At 49.7% G+C, this 23822-nt stretch overlaps 1 protein-coding gene across 3 annotated transcripts; it reads right to left on the bottom strand.

Moving 5' to 3' along the window:
* Nucleotides 1-11488: 11488 nt before the first annotated feature.
* On the bottom strand, nucleotides 11489-23544 carry LOC105470760 (mucin 20, cell surface associated). 3 transcript variants are annotated; one of them, XM_071090543.1, is made up of 4 exons: nucleotides 23235-23544; nucleotides 18460-19689; nucleotides 15955-16046; nucleotides 11489-11605 (listed from the first exon to the last, which is right to left on the bottom strand). In XM_071090543.1, the coding sequence occupies exons 1-4, from the start codon at nucleotides 23308-23310 to the stop codon at nucleotides 11504-11506; spliced, it is 1500 nt and encodes a 499-aa protein (XP_070946644.1). In that variant the 5' UTR covers nucleotides 23311-23544; the 3' UTR covers nucleotides 11489-11503. The 3 variants fall into 3 exon arrangements, with proteins under 3 accessions (XP_070946644.1, XP_011721270.2, XP_011721269.2); XM_011722968.3 differs by lacking the exon at nucleotides 11489-11605 and adding an exon at nucleotides 12149-12542; XM_011722967.2 differs by lacking the exon at nucleotides 11489-11605 and adding an exon at nucleotides 15328-15829.
* Between the last annotated feature and the right edge of the window lie 278 nt (nucleotides 23545-23822).

Here is a 23822-nt window from a genome sequence, read left to right as displayed (position 1 = left end):
TCAGCCCTACCCTGCCTCCACTTGTCCCCGGCAACCTGATCAGCTTCCACATAATCCTCTCAGCAGGCAGGACTTTTACACCTATCTGGTGTAACAACTCCAACACCATTGGTCCCCAATTCCTGTGTCTAGAAAATCTCAATTCCAACTTTATGCAGAAACTAGGTAGCTGCCTCTTAGTTCTAAATCCCAAATCCCTGAAGAGACAATCTGACTGGTCCAATTTACATCAGTTGTTTATGCCTGGTCCAATAAAATGCAGTCATGGGGTCAGAAAGGAAGTCACATGGTGCAAAGCAGGTGTTCAAGCTCACTCTTGCGGGTGGGTAAGTGCTGTTGAAGGAAGCTCCCAAAGGAATATCTTTGGTTGGGCACAGTGGCTTACGCCTGTAATCCCAACACTTTGGGAGGCTGAGGCGGGCGGATCACTTGAGGCCAAGAGTTTGAGACCAGCTTGGCCGACATGGTGAAATGCTGTCTCTACTAAAAATACAAAAATTAGCTGGGCATGGTGGCACGTGCCTGTAATCCCAGCTACTCAGGAGGCTGAGGCAGGAGAATCTCTTGAACCCAGGAGGCAGAGGTTGCAGTGAGCTGAGATCATGCCACTGCACTCCAGCCTGGGTGACAGAGCAAGACTCTGTCTCAAATATGTATGTGTATATATATATAAATACATATGATCTTTGTATTAGTCAGGGTTCCCTAGAGGGACAGGACTAATAGGATAGATGTATATATAAAGGGGAGTTTATGAAGGAGTATCGACTCACACAATCACAAGGTGAGGTCCACAATAGGCCGTCTGCAAGCTGAGAAGCAGGGAAGCTAGTCTGAATCCCAAGATCTCAAAAGTACGGAAGCCGACAGTGCAGCCTCAAGTCTGTGGCCGAAGGCCCGAGAGCACCTGGCAAACCACCAGTGTAAGTCCAAGAGTCCAAAAGCTGAAGAACTTGAAGTCCGATGTTCGAGGGCAGGAAGCATCTAGCATGGGGGAAAGATGAAGGCTGGAAGACTCAGCCAGTGTAATCCCTCCATGTTCCTCTGCCTGCTTTATTTCTAGCTACACTGGCAGCTGATTAGATTGTGTCTACCCAGATTGAGAGTGGGTCTGCCTCTCCCAGTCCACTGATTCAAATATTAGTCTCCGTTGCCAAGACCCTCACAGAGATACACCCAGGAACAATACTTTGTGTCCTTCAGTCCAATCAGGTTGACACTCAATATTAACCATCACAGTCTTTGATCTGAGCAGACTCCAAACTGTCTACGTTATATGGAGAATGACTTCTCCCAATAGGTGATGCCACTCTCCTATGTACAAAGCTGTAGCTTTACCCTCATATGCCCCAAAGTGGAATGTAATGAAGTCTCCATACGAAACCATAGTCACAACATTCATTTATCAAGAAGTAAGCACACAGCATAGATAACTTCACTGGTGAATTTTACAAATATTTAAGGGAAAATAATACCTATTTTCTGCAATCTTTTCTAGAAGACAGAAGCAGCAGGAATACTTCCTAAGTCATTTGTCAGTGTCACCCTAATACCAAAACCAGACAAAACCATTACAAGACGACTGACTATAGACCAATATCTCTCACATAGATGCAAAAATTACCAACAAAATATTAGCAAATTGAGTTCAACAATACGTAAAAAGAATTATAGGCCATCACCAATAGGGATTTATCCCAGGTATGCGAGACTGGTTCAATATTCAAAAATCAGCTAATGTAATCTGTTACATCAACAAGCTAGAGAAGAAAAATATTCAAAAATCAGCTAATGCAATCCGTTACGTCAACAGGCTAGAGATGAAAAATCACATGATCATATCAGTGGATGTAGGAAAGGCATTTGACAAAATCCAACCCTGCTCATTATTTAAAAAAAAGAAAAAAACTCTCAGTAAATTAGAAATAGGAACTTCCTCAACTTGATAAAGGATATCTACAAAAACTGAGCTGGGCCCGGTGGCTCATGCCTATAATCCCAGCACTTTGGGAGGCTGAGGTGGGCGGATCACAAGGTTAGGAGTTCGAGACCAGCCTGGCCAATATGGTGAAACCCTGTTTCTATTAAAAATACAAAGATTAGCCAGGCGTGGTGGTCAGCGCCTGTAGTCCCAGCTACTTGGGAGGCTGAGGCAGGAGAATCGCTTGAACCCGAGAGGCGGAGGTTGCAGTGAGCTGAGAACACACCACTGCACTCCAGCCTGGGCGAACAGTTGGAGGACTGATATCACCTGACTTCAAGGCTTACTCTAAAGCTATAGTCATGAAAACCGCATGATACTGGCAAAAGAATAGACAAATAGATCAATGGGACAGAATAGAGAGCCCAGAATATTAAAAGTAATATTTCTAATCGACCTGTATAAATGTGTCAACTGATCTTTGACAAAGGAGCAGAGGCTATGCAATGGAGCAGAGATAGTGTTTACAACAAACAATGCTGGGACAACTGGACATTCACATGCAAAAAAATATAAATATATTTATATATAGACACAGACCTTATACCTTTCATAAAAACTCAGAATGAATCATAAACCTCAGTAAAATGAAAATGAAAAACTGAAAGACCCAAGAAGATAACATAGGAGAAAATCTAAATGACCTTGGGGATGGTGATGACTTTTTAGATACAATACCAAGGGCATGATCCATGAAGGAAATAATTGATGAGCTGAACTTCATTAACATTAAAAACTTCCTCTCTGTGAAAGACAATGGCAAGAGAATGAAAATATTTGCAAAAGTCCCATCTGATTAAAGACTGTTATCTAAAAATACACAAAGAGCCAGGTGCACTGGCTCACACCTGAAATCCCAGCACTTTGGGAGGCTGAGGTAGGCGGATCACTTGAGGTCAGGCATTTGAAAACAGCCTGGCCAACATGGGGAAACCCTGTCTCTATTAAAAATACAAAAATTAGCTGGGTGTGGTGGTGCATGCCTGTAATCCCAGCTACTCGGAAGGCCGAGGCAGGAGAATCGCTTGAACCTGGGAGGCGGAGATTGCAGTGAACTGAGATTGCACCACTGCACGTCAGCCTAGGCAAAAGAGTGAGATTCTGTCTCAAAAAATAATAATATTTAATTAATTAAATATACAAATAACTCTTACAACTCAACAATAAGAAAATGAACAACCCAATTTTTTAAATGGGTAAAAAAACTGAACATACATATCACCAAAGAAGGTATTCACATGGCACATAAGCATCTAAAAAGACGTTCAACATCATGTCCTTAGGGAACTGCAAACATCGCACAACCAATACACACCTGTTAGAATGACCACAATTGCCAGGCATTGTGGCTCACACCTGTACTCCCAGCACTTTGGGAGACTGAAGCAGGAGGATGACTTGAGCCCAGGAGTTTGAGACCAGTCTGGGCAACAAAGCAAGATCCCATCTCTACAAAATATTAAAAAATTATATGAGCACAGTAGCAGGTGACTGTGGTCCCAGCTACTCTGGAGGCTGAGGTGGGAGGATTGCTTGAGCCCAGGAGGTTGAGGCTGCAGTGAGGCATGATCCAGCCTGTACCCCAGCCTGAGCAACACAGTGAGACCCTGTCTCAAAAGAAAAAGAAAAAGAAAAAAAGAATGACCAAAATCCACAGCACTGAAAACTTCAAATGCTGTTCAGGATGTGGAGCAACAAGAACCCTCCTTCATTACTGGTGGGAAGGCAACATGGTACAACCACTTTGGAAGACAATTCGGTAGTTTATTTTTTTATTTTTCTTGAGACGGAGTTTCACCCTGTCACCCAGGCTGGAGTGCAGTGGCGTGATCTCGGCTCACTGCAAGCTCTGCCTCCTGGGTTCACGCGATTCTCCTGCCTCAGTCTCCCGAGTAGCTGGAACTACAGGTGCCCGCAATTTGGCAGTTTCTTACCAAACCAAACCATACTCTTACTATGCAGTCCAGCAATCACACTCCTTGGTATTTACCCAAAGGTATGGAAAATCTTTTTGTCCACACGAAAACCTGCACATGGAGATTTATAGCAGCTTTATTCATAATTTATAGCAGCTTTATTCATAATTGCCAAAACTTGGAAGCAATCAAGATGCCCTTCAGCAGGTGAATGGGTAAATAATCTATGGTACATTCAGACGATGGAATATTATTCAGTGCTAAAATGAAATGAACTATACAGCTATGAAAATACATACAGAAAACTTAAATGCATATACTATGTGAAAGAAGACAATCTGAAAAGGCTACTTACCTCATGATTGCAATTATATGGTATTCTGGAAAAGGTAAAATTATGGAGACAGTAAAAAGATCAGTGGTTGCCAGGCGTTAGGGATGAATAAGTGAAGCACAGAGGATTTTTAGGGCACTGAAACTACTTATTTTTCTGTATGATGCTACAATGGCAGAAACATTTATTTTATTTTATTTTTTGAGATGCAGTCTCGCTCTATCGCCCAGGATGGAGTGCAGTGGTATGATCTCGACTCACTGCAACCTCTGCCTCCCAGGCTCAAGCGATTCTCCTGCCTCAGCTTTCCAACTAGCTCCTCAGTCTTCCAAGTAGCTGAGACTACAGGTGTGCGTCATCACACCCAGCTAATTTTTGTATTTTTAGTAGAGATGGGGTTTCGCCATGTTGGCCAGGCTGGTCTTGAACTCCTGACCCCAAGAGATCCACCTGCCTCGGCCTCCCAAACTGCTGGGATTACAGGCATGAACCACCGCGCCCGACCAGCCGATACATTGTTGAATAGAGAATGAATGTCCAACGCCAAAAATGAACTGTAAACTCTGGACTTTGATGAGGATATGCTGACGTGGACGCATGGACTGTCACACATGTGCCCCCCGTGCAGGGTGTTGATGGTGGGGGAAGCTGGGCGTATGGATATGTGTGTGTGGCAGGGGGTATATGGGAACTTTCTGTATTTTCCACTCAGGAAAATTTTGCTGTGAACCTAAAACTGCTTTAAAAAGTAAATTTTATTATTTAAAAGATGATTTTAAAATTAATATATTTAAATTTTTAAAAGAATTAAGCACACATTGTACTGAGGGGGTGGCTAGGGAGTCAACCGTCCGTCAGTTGTGAGGAAGGGGGAGGCCAGCAGGCACGAAGGAACTGATGAGACAGCCCTCACCTGGCCGCCAGAATCCCAATTCCGTGAGGACTTCGTCATGTGACTCAGAGTCGGAGCCAGCAGAAGGCCCAAAAGCTACGACTCACCCGAAACCCACCAGGGACTATTGGCAAAGGATTCACCCGCCATGGAAGACGTGGGAGCGCTGTGGGGGCCGCGTGTCATCAACTGTGGAGATTGTGAAGGATTCACCCGCCATGGAAGACGTGGGAGCGCTGTGGGCGCTGCGTGTCATTAACTGTGGAGATTGTGAAGGATTCACCCGCCATGGAAGACATGGGAGCGCTGTGGGCGCCGGTGTCATCATCTGTGGAGATTGTGAAGGATTCACCCGCCATGGAAGACGTGGGAGCGCTGTGGGGGCCGCGTGTCATTAACTGTGGAGATTGTGAAGGATTCACCCGCCATGGAAGACGTGGGAGCGCTGTGGGGGCCGCGTGTCATTAACTGTGGAGATTGTGAAGGATTCACCCGCCATGGAAGACATGGGAGCGCTGTGGGGGCCGCGTGTCATCAACTGTGGAGATTGGGAAACCGGAAAGAGCAAAAGCAAAGTGGTGAGTGGGGAGCAGAGCTGCCCCAAACCCAAGGTCCGTCCTCCCCCGTCCACTTCCGATGCTGAGCAGTGGAGGGAGCGGGAAGACAGAGTCTGTGTGTGATGGACAGCTCGTCCCGAGGCAGAGGAGAGGCCTGATGCGTGGGGGGAGGTTGAGAGCTTGATACGCTGAAGGAGACCCGCAGATTGGAGGGAAGAGAGGAGGCGGGCACCCTGGTGGGAGGCGATGCATTAAAAGTAGGGCTGTCTGGGCCAGGTGCGGTGGCTCACGCCTATAATCCCAGCACTTTGGGAGGCCGAGGCAGGCGGATCACCAGAGGTCAGGAGTTCAAGACCAGCCTGACCAACATGGTGAAACCCTGTCTCTACCAAAAATATAAAAAATTAGCTGGGCTTGGTGGCACACACCTGTAATCCCAGCTACTCGGGAGGCTGAGACAGGAGACTCCCTTGAACCCAGGAGGTGATGGTTGCAATGAGCCCAGTTGGCACCACTGCGCTCCAGCCTGGGAGACAGAGCGAGACTCGGTCTCAAATAAAATACAAACAAAAAAATAAAAGTAGGGCTGTCCGATTTAGCAAATGAAAATGTAGGAAGCTCAGCTTAAATTTCAGATTAACCACAAATAATTGTTTTAGTGTAAAGACATCCCATGAACTATTTGGAACATTCTTTTTTTTTTTTTTTTTTTTTTGAGACAGAGTCTCACTCTGTCGCCCAGGCTGGAGTGCAGTGGCACAATCTCAGCTCACTGCAAGCTCCGCCTCCCACGTTCATGCCATTCTCCTGCCTCAGCCTCCCGAGTAGCTGGGACTACAGGCGCTGCCACCACACCCAGCTAATTTGGAACATTCTTGTATATTTTTAAGTGTTCATCGTTTATCTGAGGTTCTCATTTAACTGGACGTCCTGTGTTTTCTTGGTGAGCCCAGTCAAAGCTACTGAGGCCCTGACTGCATGGGAGGAAGAGGCGTCCCAAGAAAGGAGAGGGCACCTGGGGACACCCTTCTCTAGCTGCCCCTTCATGAGTGGGACAGTTAGAAGGACAAGAACACAACCATCCATTTTCGTCAGCTCATTCCCTGGCTCCGAGTGGTCTGAATTCTGTCGCTTTGGCCCCTGGAATAAAAGAACTGACTGACCCTTCCCCGGGGTGCCAGGTGTGAGTTTGCTTGGAAGAAATAAGGGTGCAGACCCCCGTCCCCTGCTGGTGGCAGGCAGCCGGGACACCTTCAGTGGGCTCGGGAGTGGCAAAGGGAGCTCTCTGGGGCAAAGCCTGGCTAAAGACACAGACTCCCTTGCCCATTCTTCCCTGCTTCAAAGGAGCCTTCCAGAAACTCCCCGCAGGCCTGAAGTAAGTGGCTTAATGACTAGGATAATGAGTAACAGGTAACTGGCATGATACACACCTTTACGCATTTATTGGCACCAGAAAGTGACATGCTGTCCACTCATTAAAGTGTGGGGCACACCCATGGAATTTGTTTCCATTCAAATGCTTTGCATAATTTGGTGGCCAATTCCCCTCACAAGGGATGAAGGCAGGACTGGCTATGGCAGAAGCTTCAGATGAGGTCTCTGGTCAGAGAAGTTCCACCTCACATTGTCTTCATCATTGCTATCTTCATCACTTCTGTGCCGTCTCAGAGCTCACGCCAAGTCACAGGTGACTTTAGACAGGCCATCTTGTTTAGGTCCACGCTTAAATTTGTCTTTATAAAACATGTGACATTTTTACCTCATATACACACACCTTTAGAATCTTAAATAGCTGGAGAGTTTTCTCCAGGCACTTCTGGCTCCTGTTGGTTTGGTAACATTACTCCTGCTAACTTTGGTCATCTCCAGTAATAGAGGTGTGCGCACACACACACGCACATACACACACATTTACACACACACACGTTCTCTTTCTTCCTCTTTATTGTTCCTCCCACCACCACATGCAATCATAATGATACATTTTAGTTCCCAAATGCTTCTAATTAGTTTTGTTGTTGTTGTTTTGAGACAGGGGCTCGCTCTGTCGCCAGGCTGGAGTGCAGTGATGCAATCTCTGCTCACGGCAACCTCCACTTCCCGGGTTCAAGTGATTCTCCTGCCTCAGCTTCCTGAGTAGTTGGGATTACAGCCACCCGCCACCACACCCAGCTAATTTGTGTATTTTTAGTAGAGATAGGATTTCACCATGTTGCCTAAGTTGGTCTCAAACTTCTGGCCTCAAGTGATCTGCCCGCCTTGGCCTCTCAAAGTGCCGGGATTACAGGCGTGAGCCACCGCACCCAGCCTCTGATTTGTGTATCCCATATTTTACAGATTTTTTAAACTAGTCAAATTTTACATCTTTTTTACTTCCAAAAATAACAATAATCAACATTATATGTACATGTATGTCATGTACATATATGTGTGTACATGTGTCCTCATATGTAGTAATTAATATTACATGAGCCCCTGTATTAGGTATCACCAATTTGAGGAAGTACAAAGCAAGAGAAGAACAACTATTTAAGAATTGGGTTTATATAACAGTGGTGCTGTTGTCATTTTTGTCAACTGCTCTCCATTCATGCCTAATTATAGTGCAGCTTCAGAACAATTATATCATTAAATTTACATTTTGTGTGACTTCAATACCGAATGCCATTTTCTTAACTTTCAGAGCCCACTGAAAGTTTCAGGGCCATCTGCTTATGTGGCCCACCATTGTCCCAGTCACTCTGCAAACACATCAGTGCCCTCAGGTGGAGGGCTCCATGCTAGCTTCTGTGATGACAGAGGTGAATACTACTGACTGCTTGTCCTAGAGCACCTACAATGTAACAAACTTGTAAATAAAATAAGCACATTATTGTACAGCATGTTAAGTGTTATAACAGAAACACAAGTAAAGAGACCAGAAAATCAGCACCTCTGTAGGGAATCTGACGAAGTCATGGAGAGGTGCCACCTGAACTGGGCTTTGAGGAATGAATAGGAGTTTTCCAGGCAAAGGGACCAGGGGAAGAATCATGATGTGCAGACACTCCAGATGGAAGCAGGTGTGCCTGGGGTTAGCGAGCTGCTTCCTGTGCAAGGAGCACAGGATATGGAAGATGGGGCCGCCACCTGCAGCTAAGGTAGTTGGCTGAGGCCGTATCATGAAGACCCTTGCATACCAAGGTGGGGATTTCATCCCGGAGGTAGGAACAGGAGTAGCTTTGATTTGGGAGAGGAAGGCTCTGAGATGGTATAAAAGGTAGCTTGGAGTTAAAAAAATTTTTTTTAGTTCCACTTTTAGAAAATAAGAGAAGATAAAATAGTATTTCATGAACTTTTTTCCATCTTAATACATGTTTCAACAACGCTTCTGTAGCTTGCAAAAAATAACACTATAGTGTGTAAGCAAACTGTTACATAGGGAGATTTTAGGTTATTTGTGTTTCATTTTGTCTTTTTCATCTATTAGTTGTTATAAAAATTAGGCAGGGATTCTTAATTACTTCCTTAAGATAAATCAGTCACGAAACTGCTGAGTTAAAGTGTGTACATTTTTCAGGCTTTAAATAAATCAGTTAAATTGTCCTCCAGAAAGGCTGTACCAATTTCTTTCCTCCTAGGAGTGTTTGAGAACGCCCGTTTGCCCAGCACCCAGTACGGATCAGTACAGACATGCAACAAGCAATTTCTCACTGTATTAATGGACCTGTTTTTGTTAGTGAAATCACACGTTCTTTTTCATTGCGGGGGTGGTGGTGGGAGGAGAGGACATTTGTATTTCTTCTTTTGTGAACTACCTGTTGCCCTTTATCCATTTTTCTACTGGTGTGTTCGCCTTTTTTTTTTTTTTTCTTGCTCTGTAAGAGTTCTCTATATTTAAGTGCATCCTGTTGTTGCTATATGCGGTATAAATAAGTTCTTTCAATTTATTATTTCTGTACATGTCTAACTTCGATCCCTGGGAGAAGAGACAGGTTTGAATCCTCCACGGCACGTAGCTCAGTCTATCTTCTGAGGCAGGTGCTCAACATATTTGCCAAGATGAGCGAATTATTTTTGTCCAAGCTACTTTATGAAACTCATTCTGCCCCACTCCAGAAATGGAAGGGATCCGTCAAACGCTCACATTCCCCTTGCTCACAGCAATGTCAACGTTGTCTCCTTGTTTCCTTCATTCATCTAACGAATGTTTACTGAGCCCCCGGCATGTGCCAGGTACTGTTCTTGGCACTAGGGAAACCGTAAAGGGCAAAACCTTTCATTCTAGTTGGGGGACACAGATAATAAAGAAAACAAATAAAATACGTATGATGTTCAACTGTGATCAGCACTGTAAAGTACATCAAAGTACAGAAGGGGAGACTGAATTTTTAAGCAGCATGGTCATGGCAGACCTTGCTGAGAAGGGACGTGAAGGTGGAGGTAGAGGGTTAGCCAAGTGGATATGCAGAGGAGGAGCAGACTGAGCAATGCACAGAAAGGTCCCAAGGCAAGAGCAGGCCCAGTGCATTCAAGGGACAAGAAAGACGTCAGTGTGGCTGTGGTGCAAATTAAGGAGGCAGGGGAGGGGCGCAGGTTCTGTATGGCTTTGTAGCCGTTGTCAGAACTCTGCTTTTCTTCTAAGTGAAATGGGAGGATTGGAGCAAGGAAGTGGTGTGGTCTGCCTTATGTTGTAAAAAGACAGCCCTGGCTGACATATTGGGACTAGACTGGGGTGGGGGCAGAGCTGGAAACAGGAAGACCCGTAGTAGTGCAGGTGAGAGATGACGGCATCGTGGACCATCTTGGTGGTAGCACTGGAGATGCTGAGGAGGGGCCAGATTCTGGGCACAGTTTGATGGCAGTAGAGCCAGCAGAATTTCCTGGTGCAACACGTGAGAGAGAGGAATAAAGAACAGTGCCGAGGATTTCGGCTTGAGCAACTGAAGGATGCAATTGACATTAACTGAGATGGGGAAGATGCAGGTGGGGCAGGTCCAGAGGAAGAGATCAGAACTTCGATTTTAGAAAAACACTAATAATAATAGCTGTATCTGTATATAAGGCTGGGCACAGGGGCTCATGCCTATAATCCCAGCACTTTGTGAGTCTGAGACAGGAGGATTGCTTGAGCTCAGGAGATCGAGGCCAACCTGGTCAACATGGTAAAGCCCCTTCTTTACAAAAAAAGTACAAAAACTAGCCAGGTGTGGTGGTGCATCTGTGGTCCCAGCTCCTCAGGAGGCTAAGATGGGAGGATCACTGGAGCCTGGGAGGTTAAGGCTGCAGTGTGCCATGGTCGCACCACTGCACTGCAGTTTGGGTGAGAGTGAGACCCTGTCTCTATTTTAAAAAATAAATCGTTGTATCTAAGAGGTGGGATTATAGGACATGTTTTCTTTCTCCTCTTCCCACTTCTTACTTTGCTTGGTCTTTGGAATTTTTCAAAATTTTGAAATCATAAACAAGTTTTACTTTTATTTTAAATTTATTTATTTATCTATTTATTTATTTATGAGACAGAGTCTTGCCCTTTCACCCAGGCTGGAGTGCAGCGGCGGGATCCTGGGTCACTGCAACCTCTGCTTCTCAGGTTCAAGCAATTCTCCTGCCTCAGCCTCCCGAGTAGCTAGGATTACAGGCCCCTGCCACGACATCCAGCTAATTTCTGTGTTTTTTGTAGAGACAGAGTTTCACCATGCTGGCCAGGTTGGTCTCAAACTCCTGACCTCGTGATCCGCCTGCCTCGGCCTCCCAAAGTGCTGGGATTACAGGCACAAGCCGCTGCACCCAGCCACTTTCATTTTATTTATTTTTATTCATTTACTTTTTGGAGACAGGGTCTCATCTTGTCACCCAGGTTGGAGTGCAGAGGTGTGATCTCAGCTGACAGCAACCTCCGTCTCCAGGGTTCAAGTGATCCTCCCACCTCAGCCTCACGAGTACCTGGGAATACAGGTGTCCACAATTACACCCAGCTAACTTTTGTATTTTTCGTAGAGACAGGGCTTTGCCATGTTGTTCAGGCCAGTCTCAAACCCCTGAGCTCAAGTAATCCACCCACTCCAGCCTCTCAAAGTGCTGGTATTACAGGCATGAGCCAGTGTGCCTGGCCAAGTTTTACTTTTCTAATAAAAAACCATATTAATTTTTTAAAAATAATAGCATGTAAGTTATAACATATAAGAAGAATAATTGAGGCTTGTGTCCAGAACTTGAAATTTAAATTTAGGTCAATTCCACATTCTCTGTGATCCCACGGCAGGCCAGACGCTCTGCTAGTTCAGGGGATACTGAGATGAACAAAGGTGGCCCCTGCCCTGCCGTAGCGCACTGTTCAACAGGCTCCAGGCCCGTCTCAGTAAATGCTATCATCAAAGTGCAAACCAAGACCTGGGGGAGTGGAAGGAGGAGGTGCAGTGAGAATATCCACAATCCCTCTACCGTAAAAACGGCGAAAGCATACAGATCAATAGACAACCTCTGGACCACGCTGAGTGAATTTTAATGCAGGATGGAAGCACGCAGATGGCTGATCAGGTCTCTCTTTACTGAAACAGAACATGTGCCAAGGTGAGTCCAAGGACACCTCTGGGAACAGGTGAAGCCCCTCCCCGCATATATGCTCCGGTGGCCGTGAGTGAGGTCCTGTTGCCACATCTGGGGTCAGGGGCTTGGACCGGCTGCCCTTCACAGGAAACTTCTTGGTACCTCTCAGCACAGTAATGCATCTGCAGTCTGTTGGTGGGGGTCCAGGCCATGGGCAGCACCTTCTTTTGGCATACGGGACAGGCCTGGCTGCAGCTGATGTCTGTTAGCCTCTCCTGATGCGCAGTAAGGAGACCTGGAAGTGAGGCGCGTGGGCGTGGAGTTCCTGGCGGAGCTGGAGAACAAGGGAGCCAGGTGGTCCTTTCAGCCCCTCTGACCCATGAGCTCGCCATAGGCAGAGGACAGGAAGGGACAGTGGGGCAGAATGCATGTGATGGACGGCAACCCTTCCTGGGCCACTTACATGCTGGACACAGGCTGGTGCTTCCCACACATTATGTCATCTAAACCTCACAGAAACCTTATAAAGCAGGTGTTATGATCCTCATTTTATAAGGGATCAAAGTCGCATAGAATAACTTATCCAAGACCACACAGTTGGGAACTAGAATTCACACCCAGATCTAGCTGGTTCCGAAGCTCATTGTCTAATTCCTGAGCCCAAACCGTGGGCTGTCCCCGGACGAGAACTGACGCCCAACCCTACAGGGCCTGGTGCCTGCGCCTCAGCTGCCCGACCTGCTCCTGATCACCCAGTTTCTTTCCGATTCCTGAAATCATTTCCGGTTTGGGAGCGCAGACCTGAGACTCAAAACTGGCTTCCTGGCTAGATGCGGTGGCTCACGCCAATAATCCCAGTGCTTTGGGAAGCTGAGGCGGGTGGGTCATTTGATGTCAGGAGTTCAAGACCAACCTGACCAACATGGAGAAACCCCGTCTCTGCTAAAAATACAAAAATCAGCCGGGAGTGGTGGCGGGCACCTGTAGTCCCAGGTACTCAGGAGACTGAGGCAGGAGAATTGCTTGAACCTGGGAGGCGGAGGTTGCAGTGAGCCGAGATCGCGCCATTGCACTCCATTGCACTCTGAACAACAGAGTGAGAATCTGTCTCAGGAAAAAGAAGAGAAAGAGAAAGAGAAAGAAAGAGAAAGAGAGAGAGAGAAAAAGAAAAAAACAAAACTGGCTTTCCAGCCAGGCGCAATGACTCATGCCTGTAATCCCAGCACTTTGGGAGGCTGAGGTGAGTGGATCACAAGGTCAAGAGTTCGAGACTAGCCTGGCCAAGATGGTGAAACCTGAAACCCCGTCTCTACTAAACATGTAAAAATTAGCCGGTTTGCTGGCGCGGGCTTGTAATCCCAGCTACTCGGGAGGCGGAGGCAGGAGAATGTCTTGAACCTGGGAGGTGGAGGTTGCAGTGAGCCGAGATCTCACCACTATACTCCAGCCTGGCGACAGAGCGAGACACAGTCTCAGAAAACAAAACAAAACAAAACAAAACAAAACAAAACAAAACAAACAACTGGCTTCCCTCTTCCACAAGGATTCACACTCGCTACTTTGATTGTCATGTGCCGGGAGCATTTGTCATTTATTTGGCCATTGGGGGTCGAATCTCCGTGCTATGTTTAGGGAACTCCTTGCGGTGGGAGTCTTGATGGGCCTCGCTGCCACTAAGAGAACTCCAAGGATGCAGATATCCCTTCTTCCCATCCCCTGGCACCTGGCTGTGGACTCACGGGAGCACAAGGGCTAAGCTCTGCCTATCAGATGTTCCTACTCAGGACTTTGGCTCTGGAGCAAAAAGTCCAGCGAGACAAAAAGGCAGCGAGAACCCGTGTGAACGTGTGCGCAGGCCGCATGACGCCCGTCGGCTGTGGCAGCGTCCAGTAGTGACTCACCAGCAAGAGGGACCGTGTCCCAGCCAGTGTGTCCCACTGTCTGGCCCCCAGAGCCCCCGCACTCCCCTGGGGGTCCTCCTGCCTATGTTCCGAGCCTGCTGTCCTGGCATTGCTTTGATTCTATGCACTCTGGGACCTGCCAACAAATCCCCCTTTTACTTATGACAGACAGGTTTTCTTTCGCCTGCAACAAAGGATCCCATTCTCCACAGACGTATCTTGCTTCCCTCTGCAAAGGGCAATCACTTCACCTGTCCAGCCCGGCTATGAACTCTACACCTGGCATAAGACCCCCAGCCAGCATCTCTGCCAGGTTTACCCTTGCAAGGGATGACAATAAGTCTCAGCCACTTTTAAGTGGTACGGTACCTATTGACTGTGAGAGGTGCTAAATGCAAGCTTCGGGTACTGACAAGGGCACTGCCAAAGAGGCAATCCACGTTAGACTGTGTACCAGGCCTGTTTTCACTGGTCACGTTTGTGAGCAGAGCTTAGATACTTCCCGTCATGCCCCATCTGCTACTGTGTACCGCACAGCAGGAGAACCACCCGCCCCTCAGCGAGACCAGGCCCGTGAAATCTGCACGGAGCTGACCCAGCCTAACCTTCCAACAGGCCACAGCATCCGCATCCCCGAGAGCCCAGGCCCCGGGATTTCAGCCACACCACCCCCTTCCCCGAGAGCCCAGGCCCTGGGATTTCACCATCGGAAGTTCTGTCCAGTGGGCTTCAGGAGAATTTTCCCCAACTTGTACAAATGCCTCCCAATCTTGGTCCTCATCTAGGGTGTACATCTCTGGGGTTTTTTTGTCTAGCCTCCCTGTTTTCTCGGGGCTCGTCCTTCCTCTATGGGATCCTGATTGGGTAGTCAGTTGTGATGGCCCTTGCAGGCCACGGAGACCTGCCCTTCCCCGGATGACATGAAAATTTGGGGAGAGGGGCCCAGGCGTGGTGGCTCACACCTGTAATCCCAGCACTTTGGGAGGCCGAGACGGGCGGATCACGAGGTCAGGAGATCGAGACCATCCTGGCTAACACGGTGAAACCCCGTCTCTACTAAAAAAATACAAAAAAATTAGCCAGGCGTGGTGGCGGCACCTGTAGTCCCAGCTACTCGGGGAGGCTGAGGCAGGAGAATGGCGTGAACCCAGGAGGCGGAGCTTGCAGTGAGTCGAGGTCACACCACTGCACTCCAGCCTGGGCAACAGAGCGAGACTTCATCTCAAGAAAAAGAAAGAGAGAGAGAAGAAAAGAAAAGTTGGGGAGAGGGAAGTGCCTTGTGAATCTATGGCTAACAAAGCTGCCTTTTCATACATATAAAGAAAGACTCTGAAGAATGAAGGGAGTAGAGCTAAGACGGGGAGAGAAAGAGAAAGTCCCCATGATCACGTTTGAGTTGCCGGATCCAGCCATACTGAAGCTGAGGAGATGCTTCTAGGTTTCTCAGACCTTGCCTTTTTTTTTTTTTTTTTCCATAAACTGCTCTGACTTGGGTTTCTGCCACTTACAACCAAGAGTCCTGCCTACCTCCCATCAATATCACTGACCTTCTCCTCAGGGGCCAGGGCCAAGCTTCCAAGGACCAGAAGAAATTGGGGGTTGGGCAGTCATGGGGGTTGGGCAGTCATGTGTCTACACTGCAGAGAAGGAAACGAAGAACTCGGAGAAGGCAGGCAGAAGCAAAGCCAGGCAGAGATCCTCCGATGCAGCTCCCAATTCTCTGTAAGAAACGAGACTCCCTTCCAAGTGCGGTAGCTGCTCTTCCGTGTCCTGCGGGTCTTCCCGGCAGCCCCTGCAAACCTCACGCCTTCCTCTACTCCCCTGGCCCAGAAAGTGTCCACTCACCTGCTGCATCAGCCTCTCTGCCACTCTGGGGTCACTGAGGTCTTCCGGGGAGGCCACACTCAGCCGCAGGAGGAGGAAACCTACATTTTCACCTGCAAATGGAGAACAGTAAGATGAAAATCAGGGCTGGGGGCGGTGGCTCACGCCTCTAATCCCAGTACTTTGGGAGGGCGAGGCAGGTGGATCACCTGAGGTCAGGAGTTCGAGACCAGCCTGGCCAGCATAGTAGAAACCCTGTCTCTACTAAAAATACAAAAATCAGCTGGGTGTGGTGGCTCACGCCTGTCATTCCAGCTACTCAGGAGGCTGAAGTGGGAGGATCATCTGAGCCCTGGAGGTGGAGGTTGCAGTGAGTCGAGATCACGCCACTGCACTCCAGACTGGGTGACAGAGTGAGACTCCATCTCAAAAAAAAAAAAAGGTCCTGTTTACTGCAGCGCTGTTTGTCTTAATGAAATACTAGAAACAACCTAAGAGTCCATCCATGCAGAACTGGCTAAACAAGTGATGGTAAAACAAAACAGAACGAAGAAAGAATAGCTTTCTGAAGGACAGGGAAGCAGGGAGGAGCTGACCAAGGGGGTGACATTTCAGTTATGCAAGATGAGTGAGTTCCAGCGACCTGCTGTACCGTACCGTGGGTAACACTGTATCGCAGCATCTCAGAGCGCAGATCTCATGGTAAGTGTTCAAACCACAATAAACACAATTTTATTCACTGGTCAGTAAAACTAAGGCAATAAGCTTGGGCGCGGTGGCTCACCCCTGTAATCCCAGCACTTTGGGAGCCCGAGGCGGGCGGATCACCTGAGGTCAGGAGTTCAAGACCAGCCTGGCCAACATGGTGAAACCCCATCTCTACTAAAAATACAAAAATTAGCCAGTATGGTGGCACACGCCTGTAATTCCAGCTACTCGGGCGGCTGAGGCAGGAGAATCACTTGAACCCGGGAGGCAGAGATTGCGGTGAGCCGAAATTGCACCATTGCTCTCCAGCCTGGGCAACAAGAGCAAAACTCTGTCTCAAAAAAAGAAAAGAAAAGAAACAATCCCACAGGTTACACGTGTGAAGAGAACTGGCTGGGGGTACAGCCGGGGAGGAAGACATTTTATGATGTACCTTTTTATGCTAATCAGCCAATAATAAAGGTATTTTTCTTTCCAGGGCAGTTTAGCTACCATCTTTAACCCTGTCAGATGCGGTCGTGTTACCCACCTCCTAAGGCTGTTTTGAAGGTTAAATAGAGGAGATAACATACACGAAGCTGGTGGCACTGCCTGGCATCACACTGCCTGGCATCACACTGCCTGGCATCAGAGAGAACGTTCAGCGGGGGCCAACGCTTACTGGGTGTGAAACATGTTTATATCACCCCTTTCTACAATACAAAAGATATTCAATAATATCCTTATTTATTGAGTGGCTGTGATTAATGTTTGTGCTCCCACCTCCCCCAGAAAGGTGGGAGCAAGCTGTGGATACACAGAGATGAGGCCCAAGGGCAGAGTGACAGCAAGTGGAGGTGGAGGCTACAGGCTGGCCGGAAGCTGGACTGACCAAGCAGCCTCTGACAATGAACTCTCCCCTGAGAAGTCCCTGTTTGTTGCCTCAGAGATGTAGCTTTAAACTCCCAAGACTTTGCTGTATTTATTTGTTTGTTTGTCTGTTTTTGAGATGGAGTTTCACTCTCATCACCCAGGCTGGAGTGCAGCGGCGTGATCTCGGCTCACTTCAACCTCCACCTCCCGGGTTCAAGCGATTCTCCTGCCTCAGCCTCCCGAGTAGCTGGTATTACAGGCGTGCGCCACCACGCCCGGTTCATTTTCAAATTTTTAGTAGAGACGGGGTTTCACTATGTTGGCCAGGCTGGTCTTAAACTCCTAACCTCAGGTGATTTACCCTCCTCGGCCTCCCAAAGTGCTGGCGTTACAGGCGTAAGCCACCGCTCCCGGCCTGTACCTGTATTCATTTATTTTAGGTCACTATCTATGGCATAAATCCCAGGGAATGCATCCAGCGTGTCCCACTTTCATGGGGTCCCAGCCCGTCAGAGAACAGCAGCTTGGGCCTGATGCCTGCACGCTGCTCCTCTGTGCGGCTACAGCTGGAATAGAAGCTTCCAGAGCTGCTTAACAGTGAACTTCATAGAAGGTCAGAGCTGGACAGGACTTCGGTGCCCATCCCAACCCTCTCCAACTACAGGTGGGGAAACTGAGGCCCGGAGAGGGAGAGGGACTTGCCCAAGGTCACTCGGGTTGTTAGAGGCAGAGCTGAGACTGAAAACCGTTTCTCCAGACTTCCATCTCCACCTCTTTCCATACACAACCCTCCATCTGCCTTTTCCTGATTTCGCCAAGAACCACTAGAAGATCACGAAGCGGCAACATCAGGGGCAGGCTCTGAATAGGCTCCAGATCCTTCCTTCCCCTCCACTCCTCAAGCGCGGAGACGTCCTGGAAACTCCGCATCCCAAATCCCAAAGATCACCAGCAGGAGCCACTTACCTGCACTCACGCCTGTGGTCGGCCTCGTCCGAGCAGTGGTGGGCGTGGCTGTTGGGGGCTTCATCGGGGTCTTCGCTGAGGCTGTGGTCTTGGCTAAGGTGCTGTTCGTCCCTCGGCTGCTGTTGGCTGTAGTCGGAGGGACAGAAGGAAGAGGGTCCCTGCTGGTGGGGAAGGGCCCCTTGGTTGTGACGTCTGCAGTCGGTGTCTCTGAAGGGGTGAAGTTCTTGATGGTGGCTTTTGAGGGGCTGTAGGAGGAAGCACAGCCCCCAGCAAAGGAAGCTGTTTTGCCCACTGTTGACCCGGCCTCTGTGGAGACGAGAGCTGCTCCTGAGACTTTGACGTAACTTGGTGTCTCCACAGAGAGGGCTGAGGTTTCTTCCAGGGGATTCCCGCTAACTGTGGCCAGAGTTCCACTGAGGGTCGTGGCCCTGGGTGCTGTCACTTCTCTTTCTGTGGCGCTGTTGGTGGGGAGTGGGGTCCCAACCGTGGCATCAGGTGCGGTTGACTCTGTGGTGCTGGCTGTGGACAGGGTCTCGGCAGAGGCTGTGGCCTCGGTGCTGTGTGGTTTTGCATCAGTGGAGTCAGGCAGAGCTGGTGGATTGGAGGTGGGCGAGGCCTTCATCCCTTCCGTGGGGATGTGATCTGTGTCTGAGGCCCCAGGGATGCTGGAAGTCGTTGTTTCTGTTTCTGTGATGCTGCAATTGATAACATCGATGTGGGTGACGGTCACCAGGGCTTCAGTGAGGAGAGCGACGTCAGATCCCGGGGACCATGAGGGGGTGATGGCTGGATGGGGGCCGTCGGAAGAGGCGCTGCTGTCTGAGGCCAGGCCCTTAGCTTCTGTGGAGGTGTGAGCCAATGTCAATATGTCCGTTGTGCGTGTCTTTGCCTCTTCAGAGCTATCATCGGTGCGAAGGGTGTCAAAGACGGCTTCCTTGGGATCACTGCCTGTGATGGTCTCAGCTGTGGTCATTCCAGGTCCCTCGGGGCTGCCAGTGGCGGCGGATGTCTCCGCAGAGGTGGCGATCAGCACCGTGCGGTCGGGAGGTGTTTCTGTGGAAGTCCTGGTCTCTGCTTCTGGAATGGGGCCGGCTGGGGTTAAGGACCTACAGGAGGTCTCGGCACTCAGAGTTCGAGTTTCCAGAGTGGCGTGGCCTGGTGCTGGAATCATAGCGGGCACTTCTGTGTCGTCCATTGTCATCGCAGCGTCTGCTCTGTGGCTGCTGGGGCCTGTGTTGGTTAAGATTGACTTGGTGAGCCTGGGTTCCAGTGGACTTCACGCAAGCGATTTCGTTTACACCCTGGGCACTTCTGGGAGGAGGGTGGGGAGGGGAAGTGCTGTTACCTCCTTTTTCATCTACATAAGCGAACAAGAAGGAGGCAGTCCTGGGAAGCCCAGGCCCATGTGGCAGCCACAGAGCTGGGGTTGCCATGACTGGCGTCCTCTGAAGCCCTGACAACTCACTAGGGGCCAGCAAGCCCCGGGATCTGCTGGCTCTCGGCCTGCGTCTTTAACAGGGGATGAGTGGGGCCAGCGCCCACCTTCCAGGGTGAGCCAAGAAGGCAGAGCAGCGTCCAGGACTCGCAGAGCTTTCTGAACCTGTGTCCCCTTCCCCGGCCACTTTTCTCATCCAACACATACCTCCCCACGGAAGTCAAAACCCTTCAAAGATGAGAAAGGCCTTTCGGGGTGGCTGGGTGGACCGAAGGGAGGAACCTCCAGAGACAGTGTGGGCAGTGCTGCTGCCAAAGCGAGGGGGCCGGCAGAGTCCTTGGGGCTCCGGCAAGGGAAACAGGGTGCCCCACCCTGCCAAGGCCCCTCCTGAATGAGGCTGAGAACTGCAGGGTTGGAGCCCGGGAACCACAGAAACTGTGGCCAGGCATTTTCCACAGGACACAGGGAGCCAGCTCAGGCAAAACCTAGCCTTTCAGAGAGCGGCTGCTGGCACTTCTGCCTAGAGCAGAGGCCTGTTCCCTTGACTGGCCCTGAGGTGGGAGGAACGGGGGCCCCGAGGGAGGCCACGGTAGGATATTTTCCCCAGAGACAGGATCTTGCTTTGTTGCCCAGGCAGGTCTTGAATTCCTGGGCTCAAGTGATCCTCCTGCCCCAGCCTCTTGAGTAGTTTACTGCAAGATCTTTTCTGGCCTGAGAAAGGGGGGGTGCCTCTCCTGTCTGCAGGGAGATGGGGCTCTCCCTGAGAGTGGCCAAGGAGCCTCTTGGAGAGGGTTTCTAGATTTAGCAAATAAAAATATAGGGTACTCAGTTAAATTTGAACTTGCATTTCAGATAAATGCAAGTTTATCTGAATAACTTTTTAGCATATTTCTCATGCAATATTGGCTACATACTTACACTAAAAAAAAAAAAAAGAAAAAATTGTTACCTGAAATTCAAATGTAACTGGATGCCCTGTGTTTTATGTAGTAATCCCAGTCGTGGAAGGAAAAGGATCAAATACAAACCCCCTCATTTCTCTGAGCCTTCTTGGTCCAGCCCACACAGCTAGAAGCCCAAAGGTGGCACTCTTGGAGTCTGACCTCCCCTGGCACATGGTTTGAGATAGTCTTTACCCAGCTCCACTGGTCCAAAAGTAGCCCATAGACCCCCAAAGAGGCCTAGAACCTCTCCCCAGGGCATCAGGACGGGGCCCCAGGTCCCCGCTGGCTGTCCTGTGGACCTCAGAGAATGACGAGGCAGCTCCTTGGTTGCAGCTGCCGCTGTGCTGCCCACTGCTGGCTCTGGGGCCGGCTGACTCGGCCTCCTACTAGCCCGGCCAGTCTCTAGACCCCTCCCAGCCTCCATGTCCTCACCTGAGAAAACAGGCTCACAATACCTGCCTTGCCAAGGTGGTGAGGACCAGCGGAGAAAGTGAAAGGGAAAACCCTTATATTCCAAAGCCCACAAGGTAAGCATCCCTCCCCCATGGAGTCCTGTCCCCGGCCACCTGAAAGCACGCACAGTCGATGTGACTACAGTGAGGAGTACGGGCTGCACCCCCAGGCAGCGGGCGAGTCCTGGGCACCCGCTGCCACCACTGGTCCATTGCAGCCCAGCTGCACACACAAATCTCACTTTGCAGGAACTGTTCCTCTGCCTTCATAATACAGTTTCTTCTCCCCACTTCAAGGCCTGAGATCATTTCTCTGAGCCTTCTTGGTCCAGCCCACACAGCTGGAAGCCCAGAGTGGTGCCCTTGGAGCCTGACTTCCCCTGGCACATTTTCCAGCTTCTCCAGGAGCCCCGGGGTGTCAGTTTTGCTGTGAAACCTCCTCATGCTCCCCAAGCCCACAGCCTTTTGGGTCCGGAGGGTCTTCTCAAATACAGCAAAGCCCGGCCCAGCCCCTCGGGAGCTCTGGAACACTGCGGCTCTCCTGGTACCATCTTCCAATCTGGTGGAGAGGAAAGCAGGTGGACTGGGGACCCTGAGTCGGAGAACCTGCTCTCTGCCCTGTGACCCTGGCCAAGTCTCTCAGCTCCAAGCCTGCATTTCTGCATCCGTAAGGTGGAGCTAACGGGACATGTGCACGCCAGGCCACGGTGAGCACAGGCAGGAGGCCGAGGCGCGCAGTGCTCAGGCCTGTGTGGAGTCCGATCCTGGCTCCGAGGAGGAGTCACTGGATCCCCAGAAGCACAGTGGCCTCATCCTTAAAGCGGTGGAGTCCGGGGTGGTCAGAGCAGGGTCATCTTGTAGGGCCATTGTGAGGGTTAAAAATATAATGTATGATAATGATGCATCAGCGTAGGTTCCTCAGTCCTAACAAGCGTGCCACTCTGGTGGGGGATGTTGATGATGGGGGAGGCTGTAAGTGGTGGGGATGGGAACTCGATACTCTCTGCTCAAGTTTTTTGTTTTTTTGTTTTTTTTTTAAACAGTTTCACTCTGTTGCCCAGGCTGGAGTGCAGTGGCGTGATCTTGGCTCGCTGCAACCTCCACCTCCCAGGTTCAAGCAATTCTCCTGCCTCAGCCTCCTGAGTAGCTGGGATTACAGGCAGCTGCTACCACATCCCGCTAATTTTGTATTTTTAGTAGGGACGGGGTTTCTCCATGTTGGTCAGGCTGGTCTCAAACTCCTGACCTCAGGTGATTCACCCGCCTTGGCCTCCCAAAATGCTGGGATTACAGGTGTGAGCCACTGCACCCGGCCTCTCCACTCAAGGTTTAGAGCAAACCTAGAACTGCTCTAAAATACAATACAATATAATACAATACAATACAATACAATACAATACAATACAATACAATACAATACAATACAATACATCCCCCCCTTTTTTAACGTATGTGATGAGTTTGGCACAGCTCCTATTAACGACAGGTCAGGGTTCCTTCCCGTCTTTCACAAAAGCCCTGCCTCTCAGCATCCACCCTTCCCAAGCAGTTTGTGGTAGTTGGACTTTTCACTCGGAATCTGTATTTTGAAGGAAATCCATGCCAGGTAATAAACTTGGAGGAGTCCAAATCTTGTTGAGCCACATTCTTCAGCTTTCTGCACAATGATCGCCAGCTGGCACCTCCCTGCACCCACCTCCCCGCCCCACTCACTCTCCACGTTCTTAAAGGCAGACTCTCAGCCACCTCTCACCATGGCAGCGCCAGGCAGGCTTACACTCACACACCGCCATCCGCACACTCTTTATCATCAACGATGGCACTTCACAGGTAGCACTGTGGTTCCTTGTCATCAACCCAAGAGAGCCTGCCCTTGCCCACACTGAAATTCACTCCCAGAGCCCCACGAGGGGGGAGGCCCACCAGCCCCTCTGGCCTCTTTACCTGCAGAGATCTCAGACACCGCAACCTCCCAGCAGAAGAAGAAAAGGGGCAGAGCCAGACCCCAGAGAGAGCCCATCCTAGCCAGCCACCGCTGCTGCAGAACTGCTGGCCGTCTCACGGGTACCTTTTCCTGCTTCCTCAAGCCAGGGAGGAGGGGCCGCCTCCTGCCGAGGTGTGTGACTGGCTAGTTGCCAGGATGTGGCCACACAAATGTGCAGGCTGAGGGCTGGCAGGTTGAGGCTGTCAGCAAGCTGACCCCCTGCCTTGCTTGCCCAGTAAACACTCCGCTGAAATTTGATTTGAAGATGTGGAATCACTAGCTTTTTGTTTGTTTGTTTGTTTTTGAGATGGAGTCTCGCCCTGTCGCCCAGGCTGGAGTGTACAGCAGTGAGATCTCAGCTCACTGAAACCTCTTCCTCCTGGATTCAAGCGATTCTCCTGCCTCAGCCGCCCGAGCAGTTGGGATCACAGGCGCCGCCACCACGCCCGGCTAATTTTCGTATTTATGGTAGAGACGGGGTTTCACCGTGCTGGCCAGGCTTGTCTTGAACTCCTGACCTCAGGCGATTCGCCCGCCTTGGCCTCCCA

This window comes from Macaca nemestrina, chromosome 2, assembly GCF_043159975.1.
Source record: "Macaca nemestrina isolate mMacNem1 chromosome 2, mMacNem.hap1, whole genome shotgun sequence".
In the NCBI taxonomy this organism is placed as follows: Eukaryota; Metazoa; Chordata; class Mammalia; order Primates; family Cercopithecidae; genus Macaca; species Macaca nemestrina.
This window is presented reverse-complemented; position numbering and strand designations above follow the sequence as displayed.